The 27,525-nt window shown below is 38.0% G+C and overlaps 1 protein-coding gene and 1 long non-coding RNA gene across 4 annotated transcripts in view; one reads left to right on the top strand and one right to left on the bottom strand.

Annotated features, from left to right (window-relative positions):
- Positions 1–27,525, bottom strand: part of LOC141376673 (uncharacterized) — a 227,007-nt gene that overhangs the window by 160,526 nt on the left and 38,956 nt on the right. For all 3 annotated transcript variants that reach the window (XR_012387368.1, XR_012387366.1, XR_012387367.1), the window contains one exon: positions 3,316–3,442. This is a non-coding gene — a long non-coding RNA (uncharacterized lncRNA). The remainder of the gene's footprint in view (positions 1–3,315; positions 3,443–27,525) is intronic.
- On the top strand, positions 7,484–14,260 carry mrps16 (mitochondrial ribosomal protein S16). Its single transcript, NM_001006030.1, is given in 4 exon segments — positions 7,484–7,587; positions 8,133–8,159; positions 9,678–9,938; positions 13,567–14,260. Coding segments are annotated over 3 exon segments (390 nt in total). The 5' UTR covers positions 7,484–7,587; positions 8,133–8,146; the 3' UTR covers positions 13,683–14,260.

Raw genomic sequence — 27,525 nt, 5'->3', positions numbered from 1 at the left:
TTTGGAGTATGACTTTGGATTGCCCTTATCTGTTTGCTCATGTATTGATCTCTGCCTGTCTGACCATCCTGCTAATAAATCCTGCGTTTGGATCCTCACTCCCTGTTGTCAGCGCCACTTCACCGTTACATAAATACATTCAGATAATTTACTTTAATCATTACTAGTGGAATGTGAAGACATTTTCAGCCAGCATAACAAAAAAATGTTCATGAAGACAATCACCTACTGCATTATTATGTTAGGAAATTCATTTATTTTGTTTTGGGCTTAGTCCTTTCACTAATCAGGGGTTTCCGCAGTGGAATGAATCGCCAACTCATCCAGCATATGCTTTATGCAGTGGATGCCCTCCCAACACTGGGAAACACCCATACAATCTTGCATTCGCACACATACACCACGGCCAATTTAGCTTTGCTTTGGCATGTGTTTGGACTGTGGGGGAAACCTGAGCAATCAGAGGAAACCCACGCCAACACGAGGAGAACATGCAAACTCCACACACAACTGCCAACCTTCTTGCTGCAAGGTGATCTGCACCACCTCGACGCCCTGTTTAGAAATGTGTTAAAACAAATCTTCTTTCCGTTAAACAGAAATTAGGGGAAAAATAAACAGGGGGCTCATAATTCTAACGTCAACTGTAAATGCATATAGATTCTCTTTGCAGCTTCTTAAAACGCATTTGTCTTTTAAAAGTCATGCCTAAGATGCATTACACTCTGCTCACAATAGATTTATGCATGTTTTTGAAGAATTACGACCTTGGGTTTCTACAAAACGCTCCTTGTGATCTCAGGGAAACTTCAGACGAGCAGACAGGCCAGTGTGTCCTGCAAACAGAAGCCTGACCTCCTGAACCTACGTGCTGAGAGTGTGATCAGGTCGTGACCCAGCAGGGGTTGGGTCACAGTGAGTTAAGGATCTGCTCAAACGCAGGGGTGAGAGCTCTTATCTTTAATGAAGTGTGACTATCCTGTGCTGCCACTGTCTGGCCTCAGCGCCCTCTCAGCTAAAGGCACATTATGAAGAGCAGCGCAGAGCTCATCTAATCTGCACAACTCCAGAAGAAGAAAAACCTTTTTACATCCATAAAGCCCTTTAAAGTCAATGAGGATGATTTGTTTCCATCATCCTCCGGGATAAATCTATGTATATAAGGCCACTTAAACTGATCTGATCGTGGCGCTTCTGGAATCTTTCTCTTCTTTTTGTGATTGCGCATTTATGGATGTCACATTCACATGCAAACTGCTTCGATAAAGGCTATTTACTACAGTTATTTAGAGATAAATGGCTGTATAAGTTTTTGCATTGCATTTTACAGCATTTATTTGACATTTTACAGCATTTATTTGACATTTGACAGCATTTATTTGACTAATGTTTATTTAATATTTTCAGTTTCTATTTTAATTTATGTTAAAGTTTTATGAATGTAGAAAAAATGTAACATTAAATTTGTGTTAAAAAATTGATGCTAATTTTAATATCCATTAGTCATTTTTATTCATTTTATTAGTTCCATCTGTCTATGTTTGTATAGTTTTGTTATTTTCTTTTATTTTAGTTTGGTTTAAATTAACATAATAAAAACACTTTGTCTATAATGTTAATCAGGTAATATGTTTTAATATATTTCACTCTGTTTTGATTATTTATTTCATATAAAGAATCAAAAATAGTTTTAGATTAGTATACAAGCTCAAAATGTTTTAATAAATGTATAAAAAAAACTTTTACATCCATAAAGCCCTTTAAAAAGTCAATGAGGATTATTTATTTCCATCATCCTTCGGGCTAAATCTATGTTTATACAGTAAAGGCCACTTAAACTGATCTGATCGAAGTGCTTCTGGAATCTTTCTCTTCTTTTTGTGCATTTATGGATGTCACATTCACATGCAAACTTCTTCGATAAAGGCTATTTACTAAAGTTATTTAGAAATAAATGACTGTATTAGTTTGTGCATTGCATTTTAACAGCATTTATTTGCCATTTTACAGAATTTATTTGACATTTTACAACATTTATTTGACATTTTACAGAATTTATTTGACTATTGTTTATTTAATATTTTCAGTTTCTATTTTAATTTATGTTAAAGTTTTATGAATGTAGAAAAAAATGTAACATTAAATTTATGTTAAAAAGTATGCTAACTTTAATTTCCATAAGTCATTTCTATTCTATTTCTATTTCTGATCTGATCGCGGCGGAATCTTTTTCTTCTTTTTGTAATTGCGCATTTATGGATGTCACATTCACATGCAAACTGCTTTGCTAAAGGCTATTTACTACATTTATTTAGAGATAAATGACTGTATTAGTTTGTGCATTGCATTTTAACAGCATTTATTTGACATTTTACAGCACTTATTTGACTAATGTTTATTTAATAGTTTCAGTTTCCATTTTAATTTATGTTAAAGTTTTACGATTGTAGAAAAAATGCAACATTAAATTCAAGTAAAACAAATTAAAGCAAATTTTAATTTTCATTAGTCATTTCTATTCATTTTATTAGTTCCATCAGTCTATGTTGTTATAGTTTTATTGTTTTCTTTTATTTTAGTTCGGTTTAAAGGTTTACGAAACCCAAATACTTTTTTTTGAGATTTTAACAGATTTGTGTGTGTAATTATTATTATTTTTACTATTTAGTAATAATAATAATAATAATTAAAAAATTGTATTCATAATGCGCTTTTTCTAAAACCCAAAGTAAGTGGATATAGTAAGTGGAAGTTGTTATAAGGAAGTTTGTTAGTATAAGTTATAATTTTCTTTTAATTGCAATAAAGCTAAATGGTTCAACACGGTTTGGTAATAAAATAAAAATGCATGCAATAAAACAACATGCAATTATATTATGTTGGTTCCCTTTACATGCCATCAATTTAAAAAAATTCTATAAAATATTACACCTAAAAAACAATTTTTTTGGATGTTGGACGATTTATTATTGAGGTTTATTTATGAGAAAAAACATTAATTCTTCTACTTCTAATACTGCTTGTTTATATCAAGGATTTACTTGCCATTTCTTTCTAATTAATTGTGAAAATTGTCTTTACACCAAATAATTCCCAAAATATAACTTTGTTTACTGTTTAGCTTCTGATATAAATGTGAACCTGTGATACCTCTAAAAGGGCTACAAATGTTTAAACTTAAATGTTAAATATTGTTCTCGCAAATAAAACAGTCATGAGACTCTTAGAAGACTTAATGACATGTGATAAACATACCGATATGTCTTAATCAGTTAAGACTTTTTTTCATCATAATGAAGGAAAGTCTCTGTTTACCCGTGATGCAAGTGGCAGGATCCATTTTGCATGCAGTCTGAATTAGTTTCAGCGAATCTGTTCTCAAGCCCATGACAGATAAAACAGATCATTTGATCCCTCACATGAGGCCAGAACTGTCTTCATCCTAAACGAGAAAACAAATCACACACACACACACACAAGGTTAAAATAGTCAGATCTGAAGAAAAGACAGGTATCCAGTCAATGCAGATGTAAACAGTATCAGTTAAATTTGGCAAAAAGATGCAAAGACAGCCTCCGAATGTAACCCTAGATGAGCGATGCACGATATTGGAAAAAACTGACATTGCAATATTTTCATTTACGATAAAGACTCCAAAATAAATGCAATTTCAGCAGATGACTTGAATACCTTGTAAAGAATTCATAATTTTAAATCAACTTAAAGGGTGGGTGTCTGCATAAAATTATATATAAAAAAAATAGAAGCAAAGATAAATACAACAGATAAACCATGCAAATAAACAATGATTTATGATTTACTGGGGAATCAAACAGTATACAGAAGCAGGAATTAAATAATTACCATATAAATTTAAAAAAACACTAGCGTTTTAATGGAGTAAATAATTATATAATGTACAATTAACCTTTAAGCTACAAACTTTTCATTCATTGTGCCCAAAAGGCTTAAATGTGCTCCAGATTCTGACGGTCAGGTCTTAAAAACACATGCAAATAATAAACTTTTACTAAAACTTTAAGGTTTTATTTTATATTTTTAATTATAGCTCCAACATTGCAGATCCCTGTGATGTGACTATCGTGGACCTGTGCATTGCGATATCAATGCTGAAACGATATGTTGTACAGCCCTATTCTGGACCACAGTGGATATATTTGTAGGAATAGCCAAAAATAAAGTGTATGGGTAAAAATGATCATTCGTTCATTCTCTTTATGGCTCAGTCCCTTCATTAATCAGGGGTCACCACAGCGGATTGAACCGCCAACTTATCCAGCATATGTTTTGCACAGTGGATGCCCTTCCAGCTGCAACCCATCACTGGAAACATCCATACACACTCATTCACACACATACACTTTGGCCAATTAAGCCTACCCAATTCCCTTATAGCACATGTCTTTGGACTTGTGGGGGGAAACCGGAGCACCCGGAGGAAACCCAAGCCAACACTGGGAGAGCATGCAAACTCCACACTGAAATGCCAACTGACCCACTCGAGGCTCGCAGCAACCTTCTTGATGTGTGGCGATCGTGCTATACCCACTGTACCACCGTGCTGCCCATGACATTATTACGTCATAGTTAGAATATTTTGTTCATAAAAGCCAATAAAAAAAGATAATCAAATGTATGTAGTGGAAAGAGCAAAGTTAACAACTGTGTTAACATTTTTATAGTTTTTACAGTTGGAAAGTTTGACCCAAGTGCATATTAATTTTACTGTTTTACTTATGTACCTGAAAAACTAGAATGGTTTTTAACAAACTAATTAAATAAAAAACTAATAAAACTACTTCTAAAGCACATATAAATTGGTGAATTTGGACATTTAAGTCAGAATATAGTCCATAACCAACAGCAGAACATCTGCCCAATTACACTGAGGTGCTGAAACACAAATGTTGGAAAAGCAGATTATGCAGAAATGCCAGCATATAATCATCAATTTTCAATTTGGATTGTATTAGTGATGGACACTTATTTTCAATTCAGGGGTTTCAGCACAGAAAATTAAAAGCACCAACTTTAGCACAGAAAAAGCTGATTTGCAGTTCTAAATAAGCTTGAAAACTAAAACATTTAGACGGGGTCAAAACCGAAAAGCATTTAAACCGATAAGATTTCAGCAGATTTATGATGTATACACCATTTTGCAAAAGCCATAAAATACATTATATTGGTCAAACATATACATTTACTTCCTTTCTTTTCTATGCCAAAAATCATTGACTATTAAGTAACTGACTGATTTTTCTAATTAGTAAATGACATAAGTTACTCTCTTAAACAGTTAATTGATAAAGAGACCCCAGGAGAGACAGAAATGTGTCAGTTTTTGGAAACTGAGATGTATAAATCACCTCAAAGCTGCACAAATTACCTCAAAGCATGATAAAGTATAATAAAGTAATAAAGTATAACTTATTTCCATTGAAATATGGAAAGATATTGGTGTAGAAACATCTCATGCCTATTATATATCAAAACTCAATGTCTGATTAGTAATGCACATTGTTAAAAGCTTAACTTGGACAACTTTAAAAGGCGTTTTCTCAATATTTAGATATTTTTTAACCTGCTTAATTTGGCCAGCTCCGCTTCTTTATTTCAATACCAGTTTTTATGGTGGTACTTTGAGAGACAATTGTTTTTTGAGGAGGTAATTGGTGAAAAAACTTTGAGAACCACTGATTTATACAATTTTCAGGTGATTTATAGACCTCAGTTTCCAAAAACAGACACAATTTTGTCTCTCCTGGGGTCTCCTTATCGATTCAATTCAATTCAATTCAGCTTTATTTGTATAGCGCTTTTACAATGTAGATTGTGTCAAAGCAGCTTCACATAAATGGTCATAGTAACTGGAACAGTGTGGTTCAGGTTTTAGTGTTTAAGTTCAGTTCAGTTCAGTTTAGCTCAGTTCAGTGTGATTTAATCATTACTAAGAGTTCAAACACTGAAGAGCCAATTCATCGATGCGTAGCTCTACCAATCCTGAACCATGACATAACCAACATATCGATGACCTGTTTAAGAGTAACACAATTCATTTACAAATCACCAGAAAGCTGTATAAATAATATTTATAATATTTTAAAATCTGGAACTTGAGGGTTAACAAAATCTAAATATTGAGAAAATGGCTTTTAAAGTTAAGCAAATTAAGCTTTTAACAATGCACATTACTAATCAGACATTGAGTTTTGATATATTATATACAGTAGATATTTTTGCAATATTTAGACATATTGCAATGAAAATACTATTTATACAGCTTTGAGGTGATTTATACATCTCAGTTTCCAAAAACAGACACATGTCTATCTCTCCTGGGGTTTCATTACCGATTAACTGTTTAAAAGTAACATAATCAAGTATTTTAGACAAGTCATTTACAAATTATAACTGATATCCTTGTTGTAATAGTTAATATCAAGATCTTGCTTCTGCTTGTTGTCTTACACAGACCTTGTCCTTAAGTGAGGACTTCTCTTTTTTCTGCTGTGTTATCTGATCATCTGAACAAGCTCTACAGGACAGTCACGGATGATTATGGCTGTAAAAGCTTGTCTTATGGTCCACAGGAGCATGAGATCTTCACAAGAGCATCAGCCGAAAGTGAAGAGAATGGGAGTTTTCAGTCCAACTTTCTCTGCTGATCCACCATAGAAGATGCATTTGGCTTGCCCTGCATCCCAGTACTGTGAAGCATCTGTCTATACACCGTTAATTTCTTCACTTCCTTGTATGCTTAATTATAGTAGCATTCACAAAACATTGCTTTGTTAAAGTAAAAATGTAATGTCATCATAAACACTAGCTTAGAATCTCCATGCTAGTTTGATGTTTTAGTTGATGATAACGAGGATAAATAATGCAGCTTAAGTCAGAACAAATTAACTACCTACTATTGATATCTTCAAAACACAAGACAGATCTTCGTAGAACAAAACCGCCATCTAGTGACTGAAATTGCGGCATTACATCTACTGTTGACGCGGCGCAGACTACTAGAACGTGCTGACGTGACCTACTTAATATTCATGCGCAAAGCCTTTACCATAGTATGATTGTTGCTAGATCAGATACAGTTGCGAATAAGAATTGTTTATAAGATTTACAAATTTATTGTATTTTGTTAACGTTTCCCCTTACCCTAATCCTAAATCCTACCGTCACAGTAATGTAAAAACAGTATTGCATCGAGTATTGTTGATGTTATTTAATAAATTACCCAATTAACCTTCTTTTTTAACGTCTACCCTTACCTCAACTTTAAACCCAACCATTACAGTACTGTAAAAATATTAATTATTGTTATACACTATCACAAAAATAATGCGATATTGACGCGCGTTTCCGCAGCTGTATCCAATCTAGACTTTTCCCCATAGTAGTATCAACAAATACGCTTCCGGTTCAGCAGAAAAACATGTCGGCGCCCTTGCGAATGTCATGTTGTTGACTTTCTTTATGTAGTTGGCTTTATTTGGGCGATACTTCAAAACATAATATTTATATTCCCTAACAATTCTACATGCAGTTACCGAATTTATAAGGTATGTGTTTTTTTATATAGGCAAATGCGTTTTACCGCTGCTCCGTGCCTTCATCCCACATGAAATCATGCTCCGTTATTGTAATTTATAGCAAACACTAGAGCTTTGATCCATACTATAGTAAAGTAGTTATACTCTAGGCCTATATAACAGTTTCTACAACTCTGTTAATGAATGCGACAGCATTAATATGTATGCACTATAGTGAACGGATTGCAATAAATAATGTTGTATAATTTAGTTTTAAACTGTGGAGTATAATATATGTACAATGTACAGTATTGGGTAACTTGTTTATATTACTATAGTTGTTGTTATACTATAGAAAATATCGAAAAACACAGCAGATTAATACACATACTTAAATACTACTGTTTTTTGAGCCATACTGTAGTAAAGTTGCTATAGTATTTTAGATGTGGGATATCTCATATTAAATTATTGAATACTAGGTTAAAATCTAATTTAAAAGACTTTTCACTTATGGTATTATATAAATTATTTTCTATTTACTAACATGTTTTTTTTTTTTTTTTTGTCTACAGAGAATCTGTCAATAATGGTCCATTTATGTAAGTATTATTGATGCAATACAGTTGAAAGCAGAAGTTTACATACATTGTATAAAAAGGCACATAACCACAAAAAAAAAAATCAGATTTTATTGTGACTAAACTTTTTCTCTTTTAGGTAAGTTAGGATGATCAATTTTTTTGTTGGGCTTAATAGCAGAATAATAAGAGAGATTTATTATGATTATGATTATTCTGCCTCTGAAAAGCTCAGATGATGGTGTCAAGGTTTTGAAATTTTCTGATTGGCTAATTCACCACATTTGAGTTAATGTGAGGCACAACTGTAGAATAATATTTAAGGAAAACCTCAAACACACTGCTTCCTTGTGTGACAACATGGAAAAATCCACAAGCCAGAATCAACAAAAAAGCCAGATTACAATTTGCTAAATTACACTGGGAAAAGGTTAATATTTGGAGACATGTCCTGTGGTCTGATAAAGCTAAGATTAAACTGTTTGGCCATAATGACCAGTGTTACATTTGGAGGACAAAAGGGAAAGCTTACAAGCCTATGAACACCATCCCAACTGTGAAGTATGGGGGCGGCAGCATCATGTTGTGGGGCTGTTTTGCTGCAGGAGGGACTGGTTCACTTCACAGCATAGATGGCATCATGAAGACAGAACATTATGTAGAAATACTGAAGCAACATCTCAAGACATCAGCCAGGAAATTAAAACTTGACCACAAATGGGTCTTCTAAACAGACCATGACCCTAAGCATACTGCCAAATTAGTTCAAATGTGTTTTAAGGACAACAGAGTGAATGTTTTGGAGTGGCCATCACAAAGCCCTGATCTCAATCCTATAGAAAATTTGTGGGCAGATTTGAAAAAGCTTGTGCGAGCAAGACAAATCTGACTCCATTACACCAATTCTGTCAGGAGGAATGGGCCAAAATCCCTTTAAACTTTTGTGAGAAGCTTGTGGAAGGATACCCAAAACATTTGACCAAAGTTATACAGTTAAAAAGCAAAGCTAAAAAAATACCAAGGAAATGTGTGTAAACTTTTGACTGTCTAGAAATGAATAAAAATTCCCTTTAAAAATTCTCTCATTACACATCACTACAAACGTCTTTTAAAAAAAATGTTTTGTGAACCCTTACAATGTCTGTCGGTGCCGTAGAATTGCCAGTTTCAAACCGATGAATTAATATTTGTGGCACAAACATGCATTTACAATGTTATGAACTATTATAGGGGTGGTCATATGTATATTGAAGTTGTCTATAAATTTAATTATTAATATTATTTAAGATACAGATGCGAGCATCTCATTTCTTAACTTATAGCGCAGACCCCCAAATATCTCGTTTTGATGTCCTTTATGGGGTATCAAGTGTTAATTAGGGGGGTTAGACCCCCCCAAAACTCCTCTGTAATTTACACTCTGATTTAGTTCTCATATTCTGAATTGCATCAATTGAATTAAAGACTCAAAATGAATTAAAGTCCCATGCTTGTGACACTGGACATCTGAAAACTTGCATAATATCTTTGTCTCGACAGCATCTTTCCTGCTCAAGAAGTACCACGGCGGGCATGTGGTCATCAGGCTGGCTTTAGGAGGTGCCACTAACAGACCTTTCTACCGTATTGTAGCAGCTTATAATAAACGGGCAAGAGATGGCAAATACCTTGAGCAGGTGGGCTCATACGACCCTCTCCCAAACGTACACAACGAAAAACTCGTCGCATTCAATTATGAAAGAATCAAGCATTGGATTGCATGCGGAGCCCATACGACAAAACCAGTGGCCAAACTTCTGGGTGAGTGCCATTACTAAGGTAAATTTTACAATGCCCCTAGACTTACACAGTTGAGTTTTACCAGTTGTGATTTTTTTCAGCTGATTTTTGCTTGAATTAGCCATTTTAGCTTATCTTAGCATAGATCATTGAATCAGATTAGACCATTAGCATCAAGTTTTGATATTTTTTTATGTTTAAAGCTTGACTCTTCTGCAGTTACAGATTAGACAATTAGAATCAAGTTTTGATATTTTTTTATATTTAAAGCTTGACTTTTCTGCAGTCACATCTTATACTAAGACAGATGGAAAATGAAAAGTAGCTGTTTTTAGGCTGATATGGATAGGAACTATACTCTCATTTTAGTGCAATCATCAAGGAACAATACTGTGGTACCATGGCTGCAGAAGGTACGATGGTATTACACAGAACATAAAAATAAGCTAAGGGCCCGTTTCCAGCAGATTCTGCCCTGTGCCTTTTTCACTTTCTTGCACTCAGTGTCTATATTTGAAATAACAAACTTCTTGAGCTGATGATAATAACGTGCGCGTGATCATTAAAGCACTTCTGACACCCGATTCTGTCAGAAACGGACAAACGCAAGAGTGAAGTGTGAAAAAAACAAAGGAGCAAATAATTTTTTCAGCAAACATAAACAAACTGCCATGTTTAACTATCATAACTATATTTCATGTTGTTTTTGAACCCAAATAAGGACTAAATGTCTGCTGTGTGTAGTTTATCTGTAATTGGTAACATGTCGGAGATTGTAAGGGTCTGTATGTGTTCATATATTATTATATATTAACATTTTTTATAATTGCAGATGTTACAGTAGGCTATTTTGCATCATTGATCTGCAGTTATAATCAAATTATGTTCATATTATGTTCATAGTATTTGTGTATAAAGCATCTGTATTGTGAGAAGCGCTTCTCATTTCATATGTGAACGACCCGTATTTCCTTGAGCGAGAATGACGGCGACTGAAACTTTCTGTCGTACACCATGTCCACCACAAGGGTACCCTTGGTACTCGTTTAGCAGTGGAAATGCAAGCCTGATAAAGTTGACCCTTACTGACCCGTACTGTACCACTCAGTGGAAACGAGCCAAAACTTTTATCAATAGTCAACCAACTCCAGTCAAGATTGATTGACCTGGAAAATATTGTCTTTTGGTCTAGGTACATGTAAATACAAAAGAGTCAAGCTTTTAAAAGAAAAACTTATCAAAACTGTTTATTTTAGAGCGAGATGGTAATGGTCTAATCTGATTTAATGATCTAAGCTAAGCTAAGCGCTCCTGTCAGACCCAAAGATTAACTGAATGCATTTAAAAATTGTCAAACTCAACTGTTTAACTTTAGGGCAGGGGTGCCCGAACTCAGTCTTTGAGTGCCTGTGTCCTGCATATTTTAGTTCAAACCCATATTAAATGCGTACTCGCATTATTCACAGTTGCCTTAAACCGGGCTGAAGCACGCTTGTCCCGTCTACCCCGACAGCCTGCACTCACAATAGGCTCGTTTGAGGTGCGCCTCGCCTTGACTGCATTGTAAACGAGAGCAGGCGTGCGCAGTAAGAGGAGGGCTCAAAAATTACATCAGAAGTCAGACACCTGCCGAATCTCGCTGTTTAGCCACCTGGAAACGTCACCAGTGGCGGAGATCTCGTTCGCGTTTTTTATCGCAGACGAATGACCTCATGAAAAAATACTATGGTGATTTATAGTAAATATTACTGCATTTTTGAACATGTTTATTCAGTATTGTGTTGTGTTTATAGTTGTTGTGATACCAGAAATATAAAATTTAAATAGGCTATTTTATAACATGGTTCAAAAGCACTACAGTATACATTACTATAGTATTTTTTAATGTGGGAGTGGATGCAATAGAAATATCACTGTTTTTACAGAGATGGTCAGAATTACAGAAGATGAACAGCTCATTAACTAAAAGGGTGTATTAAAAATATAATTCTGTATATTCAACAAACGTTAAAAGAATAACAAAATAAACAGCTTATACAGCAAGAAAGCTTTCAAGAAACCTAATTTGGCTACATTATAAATGAAGTAGCCATAGCAAGATGCTTTTGAGTGACAAGTCATGACAAATGTTTGTTTGACAAATAAATTCTTAGGGGGTTAATTATATTGACATGCTTATTAGGTCTATATAAACTGCTTTTACTTCAGCCAGATTAAAATAAATAGCCCTAGACTTTCTCCAGAATAAAAACTATTAGACTGTAGGAAAAACTGTGGAAATGTTGTTGGTCTATTAAACATGACTTTTGACTCCACATACATATACACATAGGCCTACATATGTGTGTGTGTGTGTGTGTGTCTTGTTTACTACACCCTTTTCACTTCTCATATGAAACCACACAAAGATGAGGCATAATGACAAAACAGTCTGATTATCTTTGTATTTCTGAATATATGTATATATTGGATTGACTTTAATGGAATAATGCTGCATAAAAATTACAATACAAAATTCACACAAACATACAAAAAGTAAAAATGACAACAAACAGGACTTAAAACTGAGAGAGAAATAGAATACAGCACATGCACATCCTAATGATTCATTAATAACATTTAGTTATATTGGATAGGTCACGTTATGTTTTACAAAGATGTATTTTGTTTTTGTTTGTGTGTAAATCTAAATAAATAACCATATGTAACACTCTATGACTTTTTTTTTAATTATCAACGAAAATACAAAAAAGGTATTCAACAAATCCAGGTATAAACCTTAGTAAAACAAGATAATAAAGTGTAATGTGTCAGTCTCATCCAATCAGCATTAAGCTGTGTCGTCAGCCAGTCGTTTCCCATCATGCTTTTGGTAACGCAGTCTTTTGAGAGCAACAGCGGCCGACTGCTCTATCCGAGGTACCCGCCTCGCGATCGCGAGAGTTTTTTGGCGCACGTCAGCGTGACATCAGAGCGAGGCGAAGGCAAGGCGGACACATTTCTGACCGGCATGGATCTTGCGGTGATCACCGGTGATTGATTCTGCGCAGATTTTGGCCAAGTCAAACGAGCCTATTACATTCGTGACTGTGCATGCTTACGTCATCGATGATGCGCTGTTCAGTAAGAGCTCTCGATCAGCACCGTGGATATTTCTTTAGTTGTATCATTTTAGTCATTTGAGATGCAGGGACATGCAGTCAAATATTTCACCGAACAGATCAGCCACTTTTGACTTTGAAAATCTCTTTTGCACTCACACTACAAGCGTATGGGGCCTGAGCCCAAGTGAAACGTGCTCTGGCACACCTCTTCAAACCAGGCCAGGGCCGGCCAACTGAACCGCGCCTGAGCCCGATTCAGAGCACTCACACTTCTCAAACGATCCGGGAAACAAGCCTGGGCTCACTTCGGATAGCAAAGCTTGAGTGCACCCTAAACACACCTGAACCAGTTAATCAAGCTCTTTCTGGGTAAACTAGAAACTTCCAGACACGTGTATTGAAGGAAGTTGGAGCTAAACTATTCAGGACACCAGCTCTCCAGGACCAAGTTTGGGCACTCATGCTTTAGAGAGTTGTAAAATAAGCTTTTTTATGCTGGAGTGTTCCTTTTAAATATCACACTAATCCTCGTTTTCTCTGAGTAGGATTGGCTGGATTTTTCCCTTTGCATCCGATGACAATAACAGAAGCGGAGCGGAGACAGAAAGCAGCTTCAAGAGAAGAAGTTAAAACAGACAGTCAGGAGGAGGTGGAGCAGTGAAACCAACAGAAGAACTCTTAATGCAAAATCAAGTGTTCATGTTTTTGTTTTTTTTTGTTGCGCATCAGTAGTTATAATGAACATTGTATTTCTGTATTTTGTTTTTTAAACAAAGATGTCGTTTTTTGACTATAAACATCAGCAAGTTAAACTTCAGACATTCAGACACTGCTTGATGAAGGTTTCTATGTTAAATAATACTATAGAAATCAAAACTAAGGCAACTGAAAGTGAACTCTGTAATCATTAAACCATTGCAAACTCACTTTATCCAGTCGTCGTTCATCACTGAAGACAAATGATCGACTAGCAAAAAGAAATTAATGAATGATTTAACCTGAGGAACTCATACTGATATTCAAAACACACATTCTTCCTTGTTTCATCTCAGGTCAACTGATCAAAACCTATAAATGTTTGCACACAATTGCGTAACTCCTTTACAGCAAGCGATGTGCTGATGTATCTCAACTATACACCCATGCACTGGTATTAAATCATATTTAATATTCGTCAGAGAGCTCAAATTCTGAGGTAAGCTCATGAAATGCAAAGGTAATAAATGAGTTATGAGCCAAGCCAATGATTCATAGAGGATTGTGTGTCTTGTTTTGATCAATTCAGATTTTAATTTGTGCTGTAATCATTGCTATTATATATTTTTAAAGACATTACAGTGACTGTGTACAAGAAAAAACAAACAGTTCAAGCTATTAAATTTGTAGATATAGTGAATCGGATTGCTGTTTGAAAGATAAGATGTGATTCAGTTTGAGTACAAAGCAATTTATAATGTTTAATGAGGGTTGGAAAAGTTATGTATAGCCCAATATAAATGTACCATTGGTGTGTCCCAATGCTTTATAGATAAGCTATAAGCAGAGCAGCTGACGTAAAATGTATTATTCAAACTAAATCAGAATGTTCTGTTTAGCAATTGACAACAAAACATTTATTTAAATTTAGTGTTGTGGCCAATATGACATGAACAAAAACTTGGCGATTAAGTAGCAGAATTAACTAAAATGACAATTATGATAAATGAAAATATAAAAAATAAACATTAAAGAGGTAGTTCAACCAAAAATGAAATCTCTATCAGCATTTACTCATATTTCACTTGTACAAGACCTATTTGAGTTTCGTTTTTCTGTTTCACAAAAATAAAAATAAACCCACTGATAAAATAAACCCACTGACACCCATATAATTTTATTTACTTAGACCTACTATGGAAATCAATGTGTGCCAGCACCTAGCATACTTCAAAATATCTTCTTTTGTGTTTAACAGAAGAAAATCAAAGGTTTAAAACCATACAAGGGAGCACACTATGTGCAAGATGCATTATTAATTCAAGGTCAAACGAAAGTAATCGGAAAAAAACGACCTGAAAAAAATTTGATTGATTAAAGGTTCTGAATGTCGATTTCGATAACTTTTCGCTTAACTGCCCTGCCCTACACCATTAGCATCTCACTTATAACAGGTAATAGGCTAAATTTACAGTGCCACTAAAGTTAAACAGTTATCTTGGGTCTGACAAGACCACTTTTAGCTTAGCTTAGCATAAATCATTGAATCTTATTAGACCATTAGCATCTCGTTCAAATTTGACTAACAGCATTTACTCACCCTTCACTTGTTCGAAACCACTGTGATTGTGAGTTTCTTTTTTCTGTTCAACATCAAAAAAAGTTATTTTTAAGAATACTGGTTGACGATAGACGAAAAGAAAATGAATCAATACTGGTTGACGATACCTACTGACTTCCATATAATTTTATTTACTTAGACCTACTATGGAAATCATTGTTTGCCAGCAACCATTCATTCATTCATTCATTTTCTTTTCAGCTTAGTTCCTTTGTTAATCTGGGGTCGCCACAGCGGAATGAACCGCCAACTTATCCAGCAAGTTTTTACGCAGCGGATGCCCTTCCAGCCGCAACCCATCTCATCTTTTCATCAGAAGAAAGTGAAAAAAAAAATCAACCTGAAAAAATTAGACTGACTAAAGGTTCTGAATGTCGATTTCGGTTACTTTTTGATTAAATGCCCTGCCCTAGACCATTAGCATCTCACTTGCAATGGCAATAGGCGAACTTTCACCATGCCAATAGAGTTAAACTGTTACCAGTATTGATTGTATTCAGCCAATCTCTGCTAAGCTAAAAAGACCCCTTTTAGCTTAGCTTAGCATAAATAATTCAATCGGATTAGACCATTAGCATTTGTTTAAATTTGACTGACAGAATTTACTCAGTCTTCACTAGTTCAAAACCTGTGTCTTTTTTTTTTAGGAATACTGGTTGACGATACCTACTGACTTCCATTCAATTTTATTTACTTAGACCTACAATGGAAATCAGTGTGTGCCAGCAACCAGCATTCTTCAAATTATCTTCTATTGTGTTTAACAAATGAAAGAAACTATAAGGTTTAAAACCCACACAAGGCAGAGTAAATTATTAGGTATTTTTCATCTTAGGGTGAACTGTCCCTTTAAAATGACAAAAGCAATGCAATATTACTACAAATAAATATACAGAAATAAAAGCAATTGCTGTATACCGTAAATAATACTGAATAAACCGTTTTAAAGCCACTACGGGATACTATGTGCATGATTATTAATCTGTTATGGATTGTTAACAATTATTAATTTAAGGTCAAACTGCACCCTAAAAAGTCAACATGAATGTCCACATGGAATAAGGAAACATGAATCAGATTTACTTCTCTCAGCTCACTCTCTTTTTATTCATTGACGTCATCTTGGTTCACTCTGCATTTATAAATAGATTTATTTCTGTATTCATAATTGCAGTCTTAAATATAAATGTCACCCTGGACCACAAAACCAGTCATAAGTGTAGATTTTTGGAAACTGAGATTCATGCTATATATAAAAATGTATATGTATGAGACTCTGTTAATGTATGGTTCGTTAGGACGACAATATTTGAGATACAACTATTTCAAATCTTAATTTTAAGTTAAAAAAAGTCTAAATAATGAAACAATGTCTTTGATTTAATTTACATTAGGTTTTTTGACTAATTTAAGTGTATTGAACATAACACATAAGTTGTCCTAAAAAAACTAAAATAATTGTGGTTTTTCAGGTTATTGTATAGTAAACAAACAGCAAACTTCATTTTTTTGAGTGTATAGGAAATTTACATGTCAACATAGAACATGATCTTTACTTTATTTGTGTATATTTATTTATTTGTTGGCATAAAAGGAAAATAGATACCATTTAAAAAAAAATGGCTACTGCCAAAAATGAACATGGGCAACAGAAGACTGGTCCAAAGTCACAAATGGTTCATAAATATTGAAAGTGACACAGATTCTTATGCTAACTTGAAATAAAACCAATTCACATTAGTTTTAAAATATAAATAGTAAAAAATTTTCTGAAACATACGCAAAGCTTGACCTCCACAAGAAACATTTGTTTTTATGTGTGTATTTGCGTGTAAAGTATTCATAGCGCTTCACACAATTTTGTGTTACAGTCTTATTCCAAAATGGATGAAATTAAGTTATTTCCTTCAAATTTTACACACAATACCCCATGACACAATACCCCAATGTGAAAAAAAGAGTTTTTGAAATTGTAGCAAATTTATTAAAAATAAAAAACCTGAAAAATCACATGTACCTCAGTATTCACAGCCTTTTCTCAATACTTTGTTGGTGCATCTTTGGCAGCGGTTATAGCCTTAAGTTTGAATATGATGCCACAAGCTTGGCACACCTGTCTTTGGGAATTTTTGCCCATTCCTCTTTGCAGAACCTCTCAAGCTCTATCAGGTTGGATGGAAAGCAACGGTGTACAGCCATTTTTAGATCTCTCCAGAGATGTTCAATAGGATTTAGGTCTGGGCTCTGGCTGGGCCACTCACGGACATTCGCTGTGTAGTAAACCTTACTACATGTAAATTTTCCACTGGTTGAGGCGGCCAAATATGGACCAGATTCCGGTCAGAGAATCAGGAGGGCAGGAAAAGTGTTGACGTTTGAAATATTTATTTTCTTCAACATAATCATCAGATTGCTCAATTATGGGTAATGGTAGTGAGAAATGAATAAGATGTGATGGTCTACAAAGGAAAAACAAATAAAGAAATAATTACAAATAGTATTGACTATGAATTGTCATTAACATTGACTGAAACAATACACTGCAACAATAACATTCATCATAAATGTGCATATTAAACTCAAACATAATAACAGTAATGTCTGTTAGGAATGTGACAGTCTAATTAGCAACAACAGTCTAAAAAATGTCCGTTCATATGAGCAAACACGCTGATCGGCCGTCCATAAAGGCTATTTATAGCTCTGGCTTAATGGCGATGACTCAGCAGAATTATCGCGGCAATCGCGGCCGCAAATAACCGCTATAGCGGAACATTATAGGCGATATAGACCTCAAAATAGTATCGGCATGCATGTTACATAAGTATTAGATGTTTCAGATTAAACTTACTTGTATAAGATGAACGCATTAAAGAAAACAACATCAGCAAGAGCTAGCAATGATGGAGAACATAACAGCAGGTCCCATAAACTAAACGTCCCCCCTAGAAACATGCAACGAACTTTAGTTCCTAGTCCATCAAGCAGGCTTTCTGACACAGCCGCCCCCAATTATCTGACGAGATAATTGAACATTAAGAAAGTCTGTCAGGGGTGCTCGTGTCATTGTCCTCAAGAGGAGGAAGTGGGATCAGTCGCACGACTGGACGAGTGTATGTTTTGTCCTTAACCTTGATTCTGACCACTCGAATGCGGCCATCAGCTCCAGGTAAAGCCTCTGTTACAGTTCCAACAGGCCAATGGGAACGTGGAAGCTGTGGATCTACCACAAGTACAACTTGTCCTACTGCCACTTCCTTCCCATCAGTTGTCCACTTTTGACGGCCTTGCATGCTTGGTAGGTATTGACGGATAAAGGTAGTCCAAAAACAATCTGCTAGCACCTGACTATGCCTCCACCTTCGTCTTCCAAGCAGGTTACTAGAATCATACAAGACCTGGGGTAACGAGGCATCTCGGCGACCCATGAGCAGTAGGTTAGGAGTCACAGGGTCTACATCCGCGATATCTGAAGATACGTATCCGAGTGGTTTGGAGTTTAGAATGTTTTCCACCTCCACCAGAAGGGTTTGCAGAACTGGTTCTGGCACTGACTGCTCTCTGAGGATTACTTGGAGTGCTGTCTTAACTGATTTTATCTCACGCTCCCAAGTCCCTCCGAAGTGAGGAGCGTTTGGGGGGTTATGGCAAAAACTGATTTTCTGCTCTGCCAACTGTTCCTGTAGCTTTGGTGACATGGCCTCAAAGGATTCACGTAACTCTCGATCACCTCCGATAAAGTTGGTGCCATTATCGCACAATAGCTCCATAGGTTTGCCTCGTCGGGCTATAAAACGGCGCAGGGAAAGAAGGAAAGCATCACTGTCCATATGCTCCAACAGATCCAGATGTACACAACGTGTTGTTAGACATTTGTAAATGATCCCCCATCTTTTCTCCTGTCGGCGTCCAATCTTGACTGCATATGGTCCAAAGCAGTCCACACCCGTAGAATAAAAAGGTGGCTTATACAGATTTAATCTGCAGGGGGGGAGATCTGCCATTCGTGGAGTTTGAGGTTTGGCTCGCCATATCTGACAATCTTGACAGATATGCTGATGCTTACGAACTGCTTGTCGACCTCGAAGGATCCAATACTGGCGGCGCAATTCTGCCAGAACCCTCTCTGAGCCAGGGTGAAGGAGTTGTTGGTCCGTTTCTTTGATCAACAATTTAGTAATATGATGGCTAGGGTCTAATAGGATTGGGTGTATGGCCTCCAAGTCGAGATCAGTGGCACGTCGTAGTCGCCCTCCCACTCTGATGAGACCAGTAGCATCATCATATTCTGGAGCAAGTGAGCCTAAGCGACTGTTTGGTGAGACAGGATGTCCAGCCTTTAGATGTTGAACTTCCATAGGGAAGGAGTCCATCTGAGCCTGTGCCAGAAGTAACTTTTCTGCTTCAATATACTCGGAAGCCTTTATAGGGGAGTCTGGGTCGGCAGCCGCCCCATGTAGGGATTTACTAGTGGCTTTAACGAGCTCTTGCCATGTGTAAAAGTTGCCTGGAACTGGTAGAGAAACACTGGGTACTGAAGCAGTTCCGATAAAGGCTGATTTCTTCAGCTCATTGCAATCAGGTTCAGCTTTAGTTTGGGGCATTGATGGCCATTGATCAGGTGACTGGATCAGGAAGGCTGGACCTGAGCTCCATTGATGGGGGCCTGCTATCTCTGTCAGGGTAAGGCCTCGTGTGATGTGGTCAGCAGGGTTGTGATTTGACTCAACATACTTCCACTCAGCCATCTCTGTTAAAGTCTGTATTTCTGCCACCCGTGTCCCTACAAACACTTTGTAGTGGCAGGATTCGGATGTTAACCAATACAACACTGTTGTAGAATCAGACCAGAAAGTGACCTTGTGGATTGGTAGCGTCAACTCAGTTTGGATTACTTTCCCCAATTGGGCCCCAGTAAGGGCAGCACATAACTCCAAACGTGGTACAGATAGGCATTTGCGAGGCGCGACTCTAGACCTGGCCGACACAAAGGTAATATGGATTTGTCCTTGCTCATCGGTGGTGCGTAGATAGGCCACTGAACCATAGGCTCTTTCCGATGCATCACTGAAGACATGAAGCTCTCGTATAGCCGATGGGTTGTCAGCAGCGGCTGGGGTATATGCCCGAGGGAAATGTATCTTGGTAAGTGTAGGGAGTTCCTCTACCCAGGAAAGCCAAGTATCTCTCAAATGTGATGGCTCTATGGGGTCATCCCAACCAAGGTTGTGCTTCCAGAGGTCCTGGATGATAACCTTGGCTCTAGTAGTGAATGGTGTAATGAACCCTAAAGGGTCGTATTGACTCGCCAAAGTTTTATACATGTTCCTCAGGGTAGGTTCAACATTCTCCACAGAACGCAAGTTGTACCCCAAGGTGTCATTAATGCAATCCCACCGCAACCCAAGAGTTGGCTCCTGAAGATCAGTGCTGCTTTGTGCTAACCAGCGCTCGCTACTTGCGGACCTGGCATCTGAAGGTAGGTGTTCGGTTACGGATGGTACATTGCATGCCCACTGTCTAATTTCAAAGCCACCTTCAGAAAGGAGCTGGCGTAATCCATCTACTATCACTTTAGCCTCACTCGCCGTTGCTACACTATGAAGGCAGTTGTCAACATAAAAGGAATGTTCCACAATATCCACCAATTCAGTTTTACCTTCTTTGTGCTCTTGGACGTGGTGTTGGAGGGCATGAATGGCACAACAGGGACTGCACGTTGTGCCAAATGGAAGCACCTGCCATTCATATATTTCAGGTTCTACTTCTCTGCACATTCCTCTCCAGAGGAAACGTAGTACAGATTTATCTCCTGGCAACAAACGGACCTGGTGGAACATACCTTTGATGTCCCCACTGATAGCAACTGTGTGCTGGCGGAATCTCAGGAGGACACCTAATAAGGATGGTCCCAACGTGGGCCCAGGCAGCAGCTGATCATTCAAAGACTGTCCATGGTGTTGGAAAGAGCAATTGAAGACAATTCTGTCTTTACCATTATGGTGCACCATGTGGTGCGGAATGAACCAGGACTCTTCACTTTGGTTTGCTTCCTCTGCCGTTATTTTTGCCACATAACCAGCTGACTCCAATTTAGAAATCTCACTGCAGTAGATTTTGGCCCTATCAGGATCCCTTTCAAGGGTGCGCTCAGTACGACGTAAACTTGGGAGAACAGCTGTTTTATCTGCTTGGAGCAAGGTTCGAGGGGTCCGTCTCAGTAATGGTGTAGCATATCGTCGTACACAGTCCACAGTCACTCTGACGGTTGCATTCTGCAGCAAAGTGTAAGCCTCCTTGTCCTGTTTGGACCTGGTAACCATCTTGGTGTTGTATGGGAGTGTGTCCACCTGCCAGAGTCTCTCCACATGTTGAAACAGGTTATCACAGGTGGGAACTGACATAATATGAAGACACTGCTGACTTCCTCTTGAGGGCTGCATCGGGCTCATTGGGCCTTGGAGAGACCATCCAAGTTGTGTACGAACAGCAATGGGTCCCCCTGGTGGGCCCTTGCATACAGGCTGAACTGGTGTCAGGAGATGCGGCATGTCGGACCCAATGAGGAGCAGTGGTCTCACTTTATCCATGGGAGGCAGTGGCAAATCTTTTAGGTGTCTATAAGCCCTTTGCAGAGCAGCCACTGGGTAATGGTGTTCCGCTAGACACAGACCTGGGGCAGTGAATGCGTTGTGTATCGCAAACTTCTTTGAGGGATTGGATACAGATGACACCTCAAAAGACACAGATGATCCTGTAAGTTCAGTGTGACACTGGTGAATTGTCTGCAGCGAGAGCAGTTCAGGGGTACCAGATAATTTAAGCTGTTGCACAACTGGCTGGAGCACTAAAGTTCTCTCTGATCCATCATCGAGAACGGCATGGGTTTCTATAGTTTTTCGACCACTGTGTAGCAGGACTTTAACAACTTTCAGCATGACCTTAGGGGAACAGTTAGGTCGATCCAGATAAATTCTTGTAGGTGGCAAACTGACCATGAGAACAGCTCTAGAAGTGTCTTGAACTGAATCATGTAGAACTGTAAGATGTAACTCTCTGCAGACACTGCATAGGCGCTTAAGGTTGCAGACCCCCACTTCATGAGTTCGACCACACCTCCAGCAGCGCTTTCCTTCTCTTATCCAAGTGGTAACTTGAGCTGTAGTTAGTTTCTTAAACTGTTCACATGCATTCAGGTAATGTTCTCGGCTATCACAATGGGGACAATATGGCCTGGGCTTTAACTTTGTGCTAGATCTCTGTGCTGCAGTATCAGGACGGTTTATGCTCCTCTCACTGGTCAACAAGACAGGTGTGAATCGCTCCTTTGGTCGGGAATATGTTGTGGGTTTACCTTGAGGCTTGGCTAGGTCACTCGGGAACAAAGCTGCAGCTCGGTTGGAAATTCGCTTCGCCTGGGACTTAATCTCTAACCAGGTGGCCAGATCGGGGAGTGTATAGGTTCTGTCTGTGCCTGTCTGGAGGATACCCCGGCTTAGACAGTACTCAACGAAGCTGTCACGATAGGCAGGTGGTAACTTGCTGAGTAGTCGATCCACATGAGAGCCACACATTAACTCGTACCCATTTTGACCTTCAAGGGTCCTCAACATGCCTACTAATGACTGTACTGATAATGCGAAGCTGTCAAAGGCATTAGCATCACCCAGTCTAAGTGGTGGGCTATTCATGATGGCACCCAGCTCTGACTGTACGAGTTGTCTTGGCTGCCCGTACTTGTCCTGAAGTGCTTGTAGTGCAGCTGAGTATGGATGTGAATGATACATATAAGCTTTCGCTAGCTGCTGTGCGCTGGGTAGCTTCAAATGACTTAACAGTACATGATATTTATACTGCTCACTAAGATAGCTGTGAATACTTAGCAAATTATCTAGGGCCAGTTTTAACAAGGCAAAGTCACTTTCATTACCACTCTCAAATACTGGTAGCTTGGGTTGTGGTATGCCATAAGCTGAGGCAAACAGTAGCTCTGTACCAGGGTATGTGTGGGGAAGAGGCATGAATGAATGTGGCTGAGCAGATCTGACATTAGGTGGCGGAGCTGAGGCCTGCTGGCTGGTGATTGGAGGTTGCTGCTGATATGCGTGTGTGCTCACTGGAGGGATGAATGACTGCTGCATCACATATGGATTCGTATTCATTGTCAGTGGGGCAGTGTTAGACTGCTTTGGTACAGATGGCCCTCTTCTACTCGTAGACTGGCCAATAGTGGACATAACTGTCGCTACAGAGAAAGGCTGATGTGTCACATGTGGAACTGATGTCACTGTGTTTAATGGCATAGCTTTGGGGGCAGTCTCAGATACTGTAACGACTGATGATGAGACTGCTTGTAATAACGGGAATGTTGAAGGAGAGGAAACACTCACTGTGGTAGTAGGTAATGTTAGCGCCAGTGGTCTAAGTGACAGCTGTGAAGTGTCATCACATGATGTGACTGTTGGTAGCGGAGGTGGAAGCTGAGAAGAGGAGGTAGACTGTGGACTCCTGGATGCATTAGTCTGATCAGGTTGAGGTGGCGGTGATGGGCTGTCTGGTGAGCCTGAAGGCCTGGGAGTGTTTGAACCAGAGTTTGTAATAAGCATTGAAGATACAAGTTTGGCTACCTCAAGCTCAGTCTCTGCCTGTTGTAGTTTCCGCTGTCTCTCTAGATGCTTGGACAAAGCTTCCTTAGCTGCAAGAGCCTCCTCCTGAATACGCTGAGCTTCCTTTGTTTGTGTCTGCAGGCGCTGATATTCCACGTCAGCTAGTGAGTCCTCCTGTACCTGCTGCTGTAGACTATCAAACTGTCTCTGCTTAATCTTCTCCTCCAAAACAGCTGTCTGGACACTAGAGAGTTCTGGTGGGAGATAAACACCAGTGGAGGTAACAGAACGTCTACTCGTCCTAGAATGAGAGCTGATACCACTGCGGGACGTTTTCCTCGAGCTGCTTCTAGAGTGACTGGGACAGGTTGTAGAAGCTTTTGGGGGAGGGTCCTGTATAGGTTGGTAATCAACTTCATAATCATCCAGGTGAGGTGGCAGATGTGTCCTGCGGCGGGTTCTATCCATTTTCTCAGTGTCACTTCCTGTTCGGTCCATACTGGTTTTATATTGCTCTCAATCCGGCTCGAAGGACCATAATAATGTAGTAAACCTTACTACATGTAAATTTTCCACTGGTTGAGGCGGCCAAATATGGACCAGATTCCGGTCAGAGAATCAGGAGGGCAGGAAAAGTGTTGACGTTTGAAATATTTATTTTCTTCAACATAATCATCAGATTGCTCAATTATGGGTAATGGTAGTGAGAAATGAATAAGATGTGATGGTCTACAAAGGAAAAACAAATAAAGAAATAATTACAAATAGTATTGACTATGAATTGTCATTAACATTGACTGAAACAATACACTGCAACAATAACATTCATCATAAATGTGCATATTAAACTCAAACATAATAACAGTAATGTCTGTTAGGAATGTGACAGTCTAATTAGCAACAACAGTCTAAAAAATGTCCGTTCATATGAGCAAACACGCTGATCGGCCGTCCATAAAGGCTATTTATAGCTCTGGCTTAATGGCGATGACTCAGCAGAATTATCGCGGCAATCGCGGCCGCAAATAACCGCTATAGCGGAACATTATAGGCGATATAGACCTCAAAATAGTATCGGCATGCATGTTACATAAGTATTAGATGTTTCAGATTAAACTTACTTGTATAAGATGAACGCATTAAAGAAAACAACATCAGCAAGAGCTAGCAATGATGGAGAACATAACAGCAGGTCCCATAAACTAAACGTCCCCCCTAGAAACATGCAACGAACTTTAGTTCCTAGTCCATCAAGCAGGCTTTCTGACACGCTGAGTTGTTGTAAAGCCAATCCATTGATATTTTGGTGTTGTGCTTTGGGTCATTGTTCTGCTGAAAGATGAACCATCGCCCCAGTCTGAGGTCAAGAGCACTCTGAAGCAGGTCATTCATTCAGGATGTCTCTGTACATTGCTGCATTCATCTTTCCTTCTATCCTGACTAGTCTTCCAGTTCCTGCTGCTGGAAAACATCCCCACAGCATGATGCTGCCACCACCATGCTTCACTGTAGGGATAGTCTGGTGATGAGCGCTGCCTGGTTTTCTCCAAACGTAACACCTGGCATTTACTCCAATGAGTTCAATTTTAGTCTCATCAGCCCAGAGAGTTTAGTTTCTTACAGCCTGATCTCACGAGAAAACGTAAGTATTTCACGTTTTGGCAGTTTATTGGCTAATTCGTACGAATTCGTACGAGTTCAGTCGTAAGAAAATGTACGATTTTAAAAATGAGGCGGGGCACCTAACCCCACCCCTAAACCCAACCGTCATTGGGGGATACGCAAATCGTACTAAAATGTACGAATTAGATCGTACGAATTTGTACGGATTAGCCACTAAATGAAAAAGTTACGAATTGCCGTGAGATTGTGTTGTTTCTTATGGTCTGAAAGTCCTTCAGATGCCTTTTGGCAAATTCCAGGTGGAGAGTGACTTCCGTCTGGCCACTCTACCATAGAGGCCTGATTGTTGGATTGCTGCACAGATGGTTTACCTTTTGTAAGGTTCTCCTCTCCCTACAAAAGAACACTGGAGCTCTGACAGAGTGATCATCAGGTTATTGATCACCTTCCTGACTAAGGCCTTTCTGCCCTGATCACTCAGCTTAGATAGCCGGCCAGCTCTAGGAAGAGTCCTGGTGGTTCTTAACATCTTCCACTTACGGATGATGGAGGCCACTGTGCTCATTGGAACTTTCAGAGCTGCAGAACTTTTTCTGAAACCTTTCCCAGCCTTGTGCCTCGAGACAATCCTGTTTCGGAGGTCTACAGACAATTCCTTTGTCTTCTTGCTTGGTTTGTGCTTTGACATGCACTGTCAACCCTGAAACCTTATATAGACAGGTGTATGTTTTCAAATCATGTTCAATCGACTGAATTTACCACAGGAGAACTCCAATTAAGCTGCTGAAACATCTCAAGAATGATCAGTGGAAACAGAATGTACCTGAGCTCAATTTAGAGCTTCACGCCAAAGGCTGTGAATACTTGTGTACATGTGATTTTTCAAGTTTTTTATTTTTAATAATTTTTTTTCACATTGTCATTATGGGGTATTGTGTGTAGAATGAATTAAAAGGAATTTAATCCATTTTGGGAAAAATTAAAGCGTTAAGATTACTTTCCAGATGCACTGTATAGCATGTATAAATATGTCTATATTGTCCTGTCAGTGGACAGTAGGGTGTAAAGTTGAGTGGCAAAGCTTCTAGAGATTACATCTGTACAATTGCAGAAATTATTTAGTTTTTTTTTTAAATAAGCCTCAAAAAAGGAGTATCAGCATATTTTCCACACAAGTTGTTTGTGAGGGTTTCAAGAAGAAGAAAAAAACGCTTCAGTTGCTAGAGTCTATTCAGCTTATTCCTCTGTGGAAGTAAACTCTTTTGTGTGCTTTCTTTAAAACTTCTGATTAATTTGCCTATGAGGAAATGACTAAGAGTAACACATGGCAGCACACGGTCGAACTACTTTCTCTACAAACTAATGTGTTCATAGTGATACGTAAAAATAATATAAGAAAATACCAATAGCATCATGGCATTATTTTTACGGCTAAAAGTCTTGAGACAAATTAGGTTCCAATGCCTGCCCCTGCTTTTAGCTGAAGGCTTAAGATCAACAGTCAGATAAAACTGAAAATGAGCAAATACAGTAGATGGGTTTGGTGGATTCATATAAAAGTACTTATGTAGAATTCAGTCATCTGTATTATCTTCCACTTTCACTAATGCAACATATATGCAATATTTACAGTGCCTCTTAATTTGTTAAAATCACTACAATTAGCAAGTCTGCAGACTGTGAAATATACTGTACAACACACACATGCACTGTAAAAATGATATCATTAATTATTCATGACAGCATATGTTTTTAGTTTATTGTAAATTATTAATTAATTAATTAAGTTAAGAATGTTCTAACTTTAAAGTTACACAAGCTGTTTTAAGTCAGGTTAACATAATACAAGTTCAATGGACTCATGAGGGTTATTTGATTTAGGTTAAAAATTTTAAGGCAACCAGGATTTTTTTTACAGTGTGGTATGATGAATAAATCTGTACTCAATCCATCTTGAA

The sequence above is a fragment of the Danio rerio genome, chromosome 11, assembly GCF_049306965.1.
Source record: "Danio rerio strain Tuebingen ecotype United States chromosome 11, GRCz12tu, whole genome shotgun sequence".
Lineage (NCBI taxonomy): Eukaryota > Metazoa > Chordata > Actinopteri > Cypriniformes > Danionidae > Danio > Danio rerio.
Note: the sequence above shows the minus strand (reverse complement) of the source record. Positions and strands in the feature narration are given on the sequence as shown.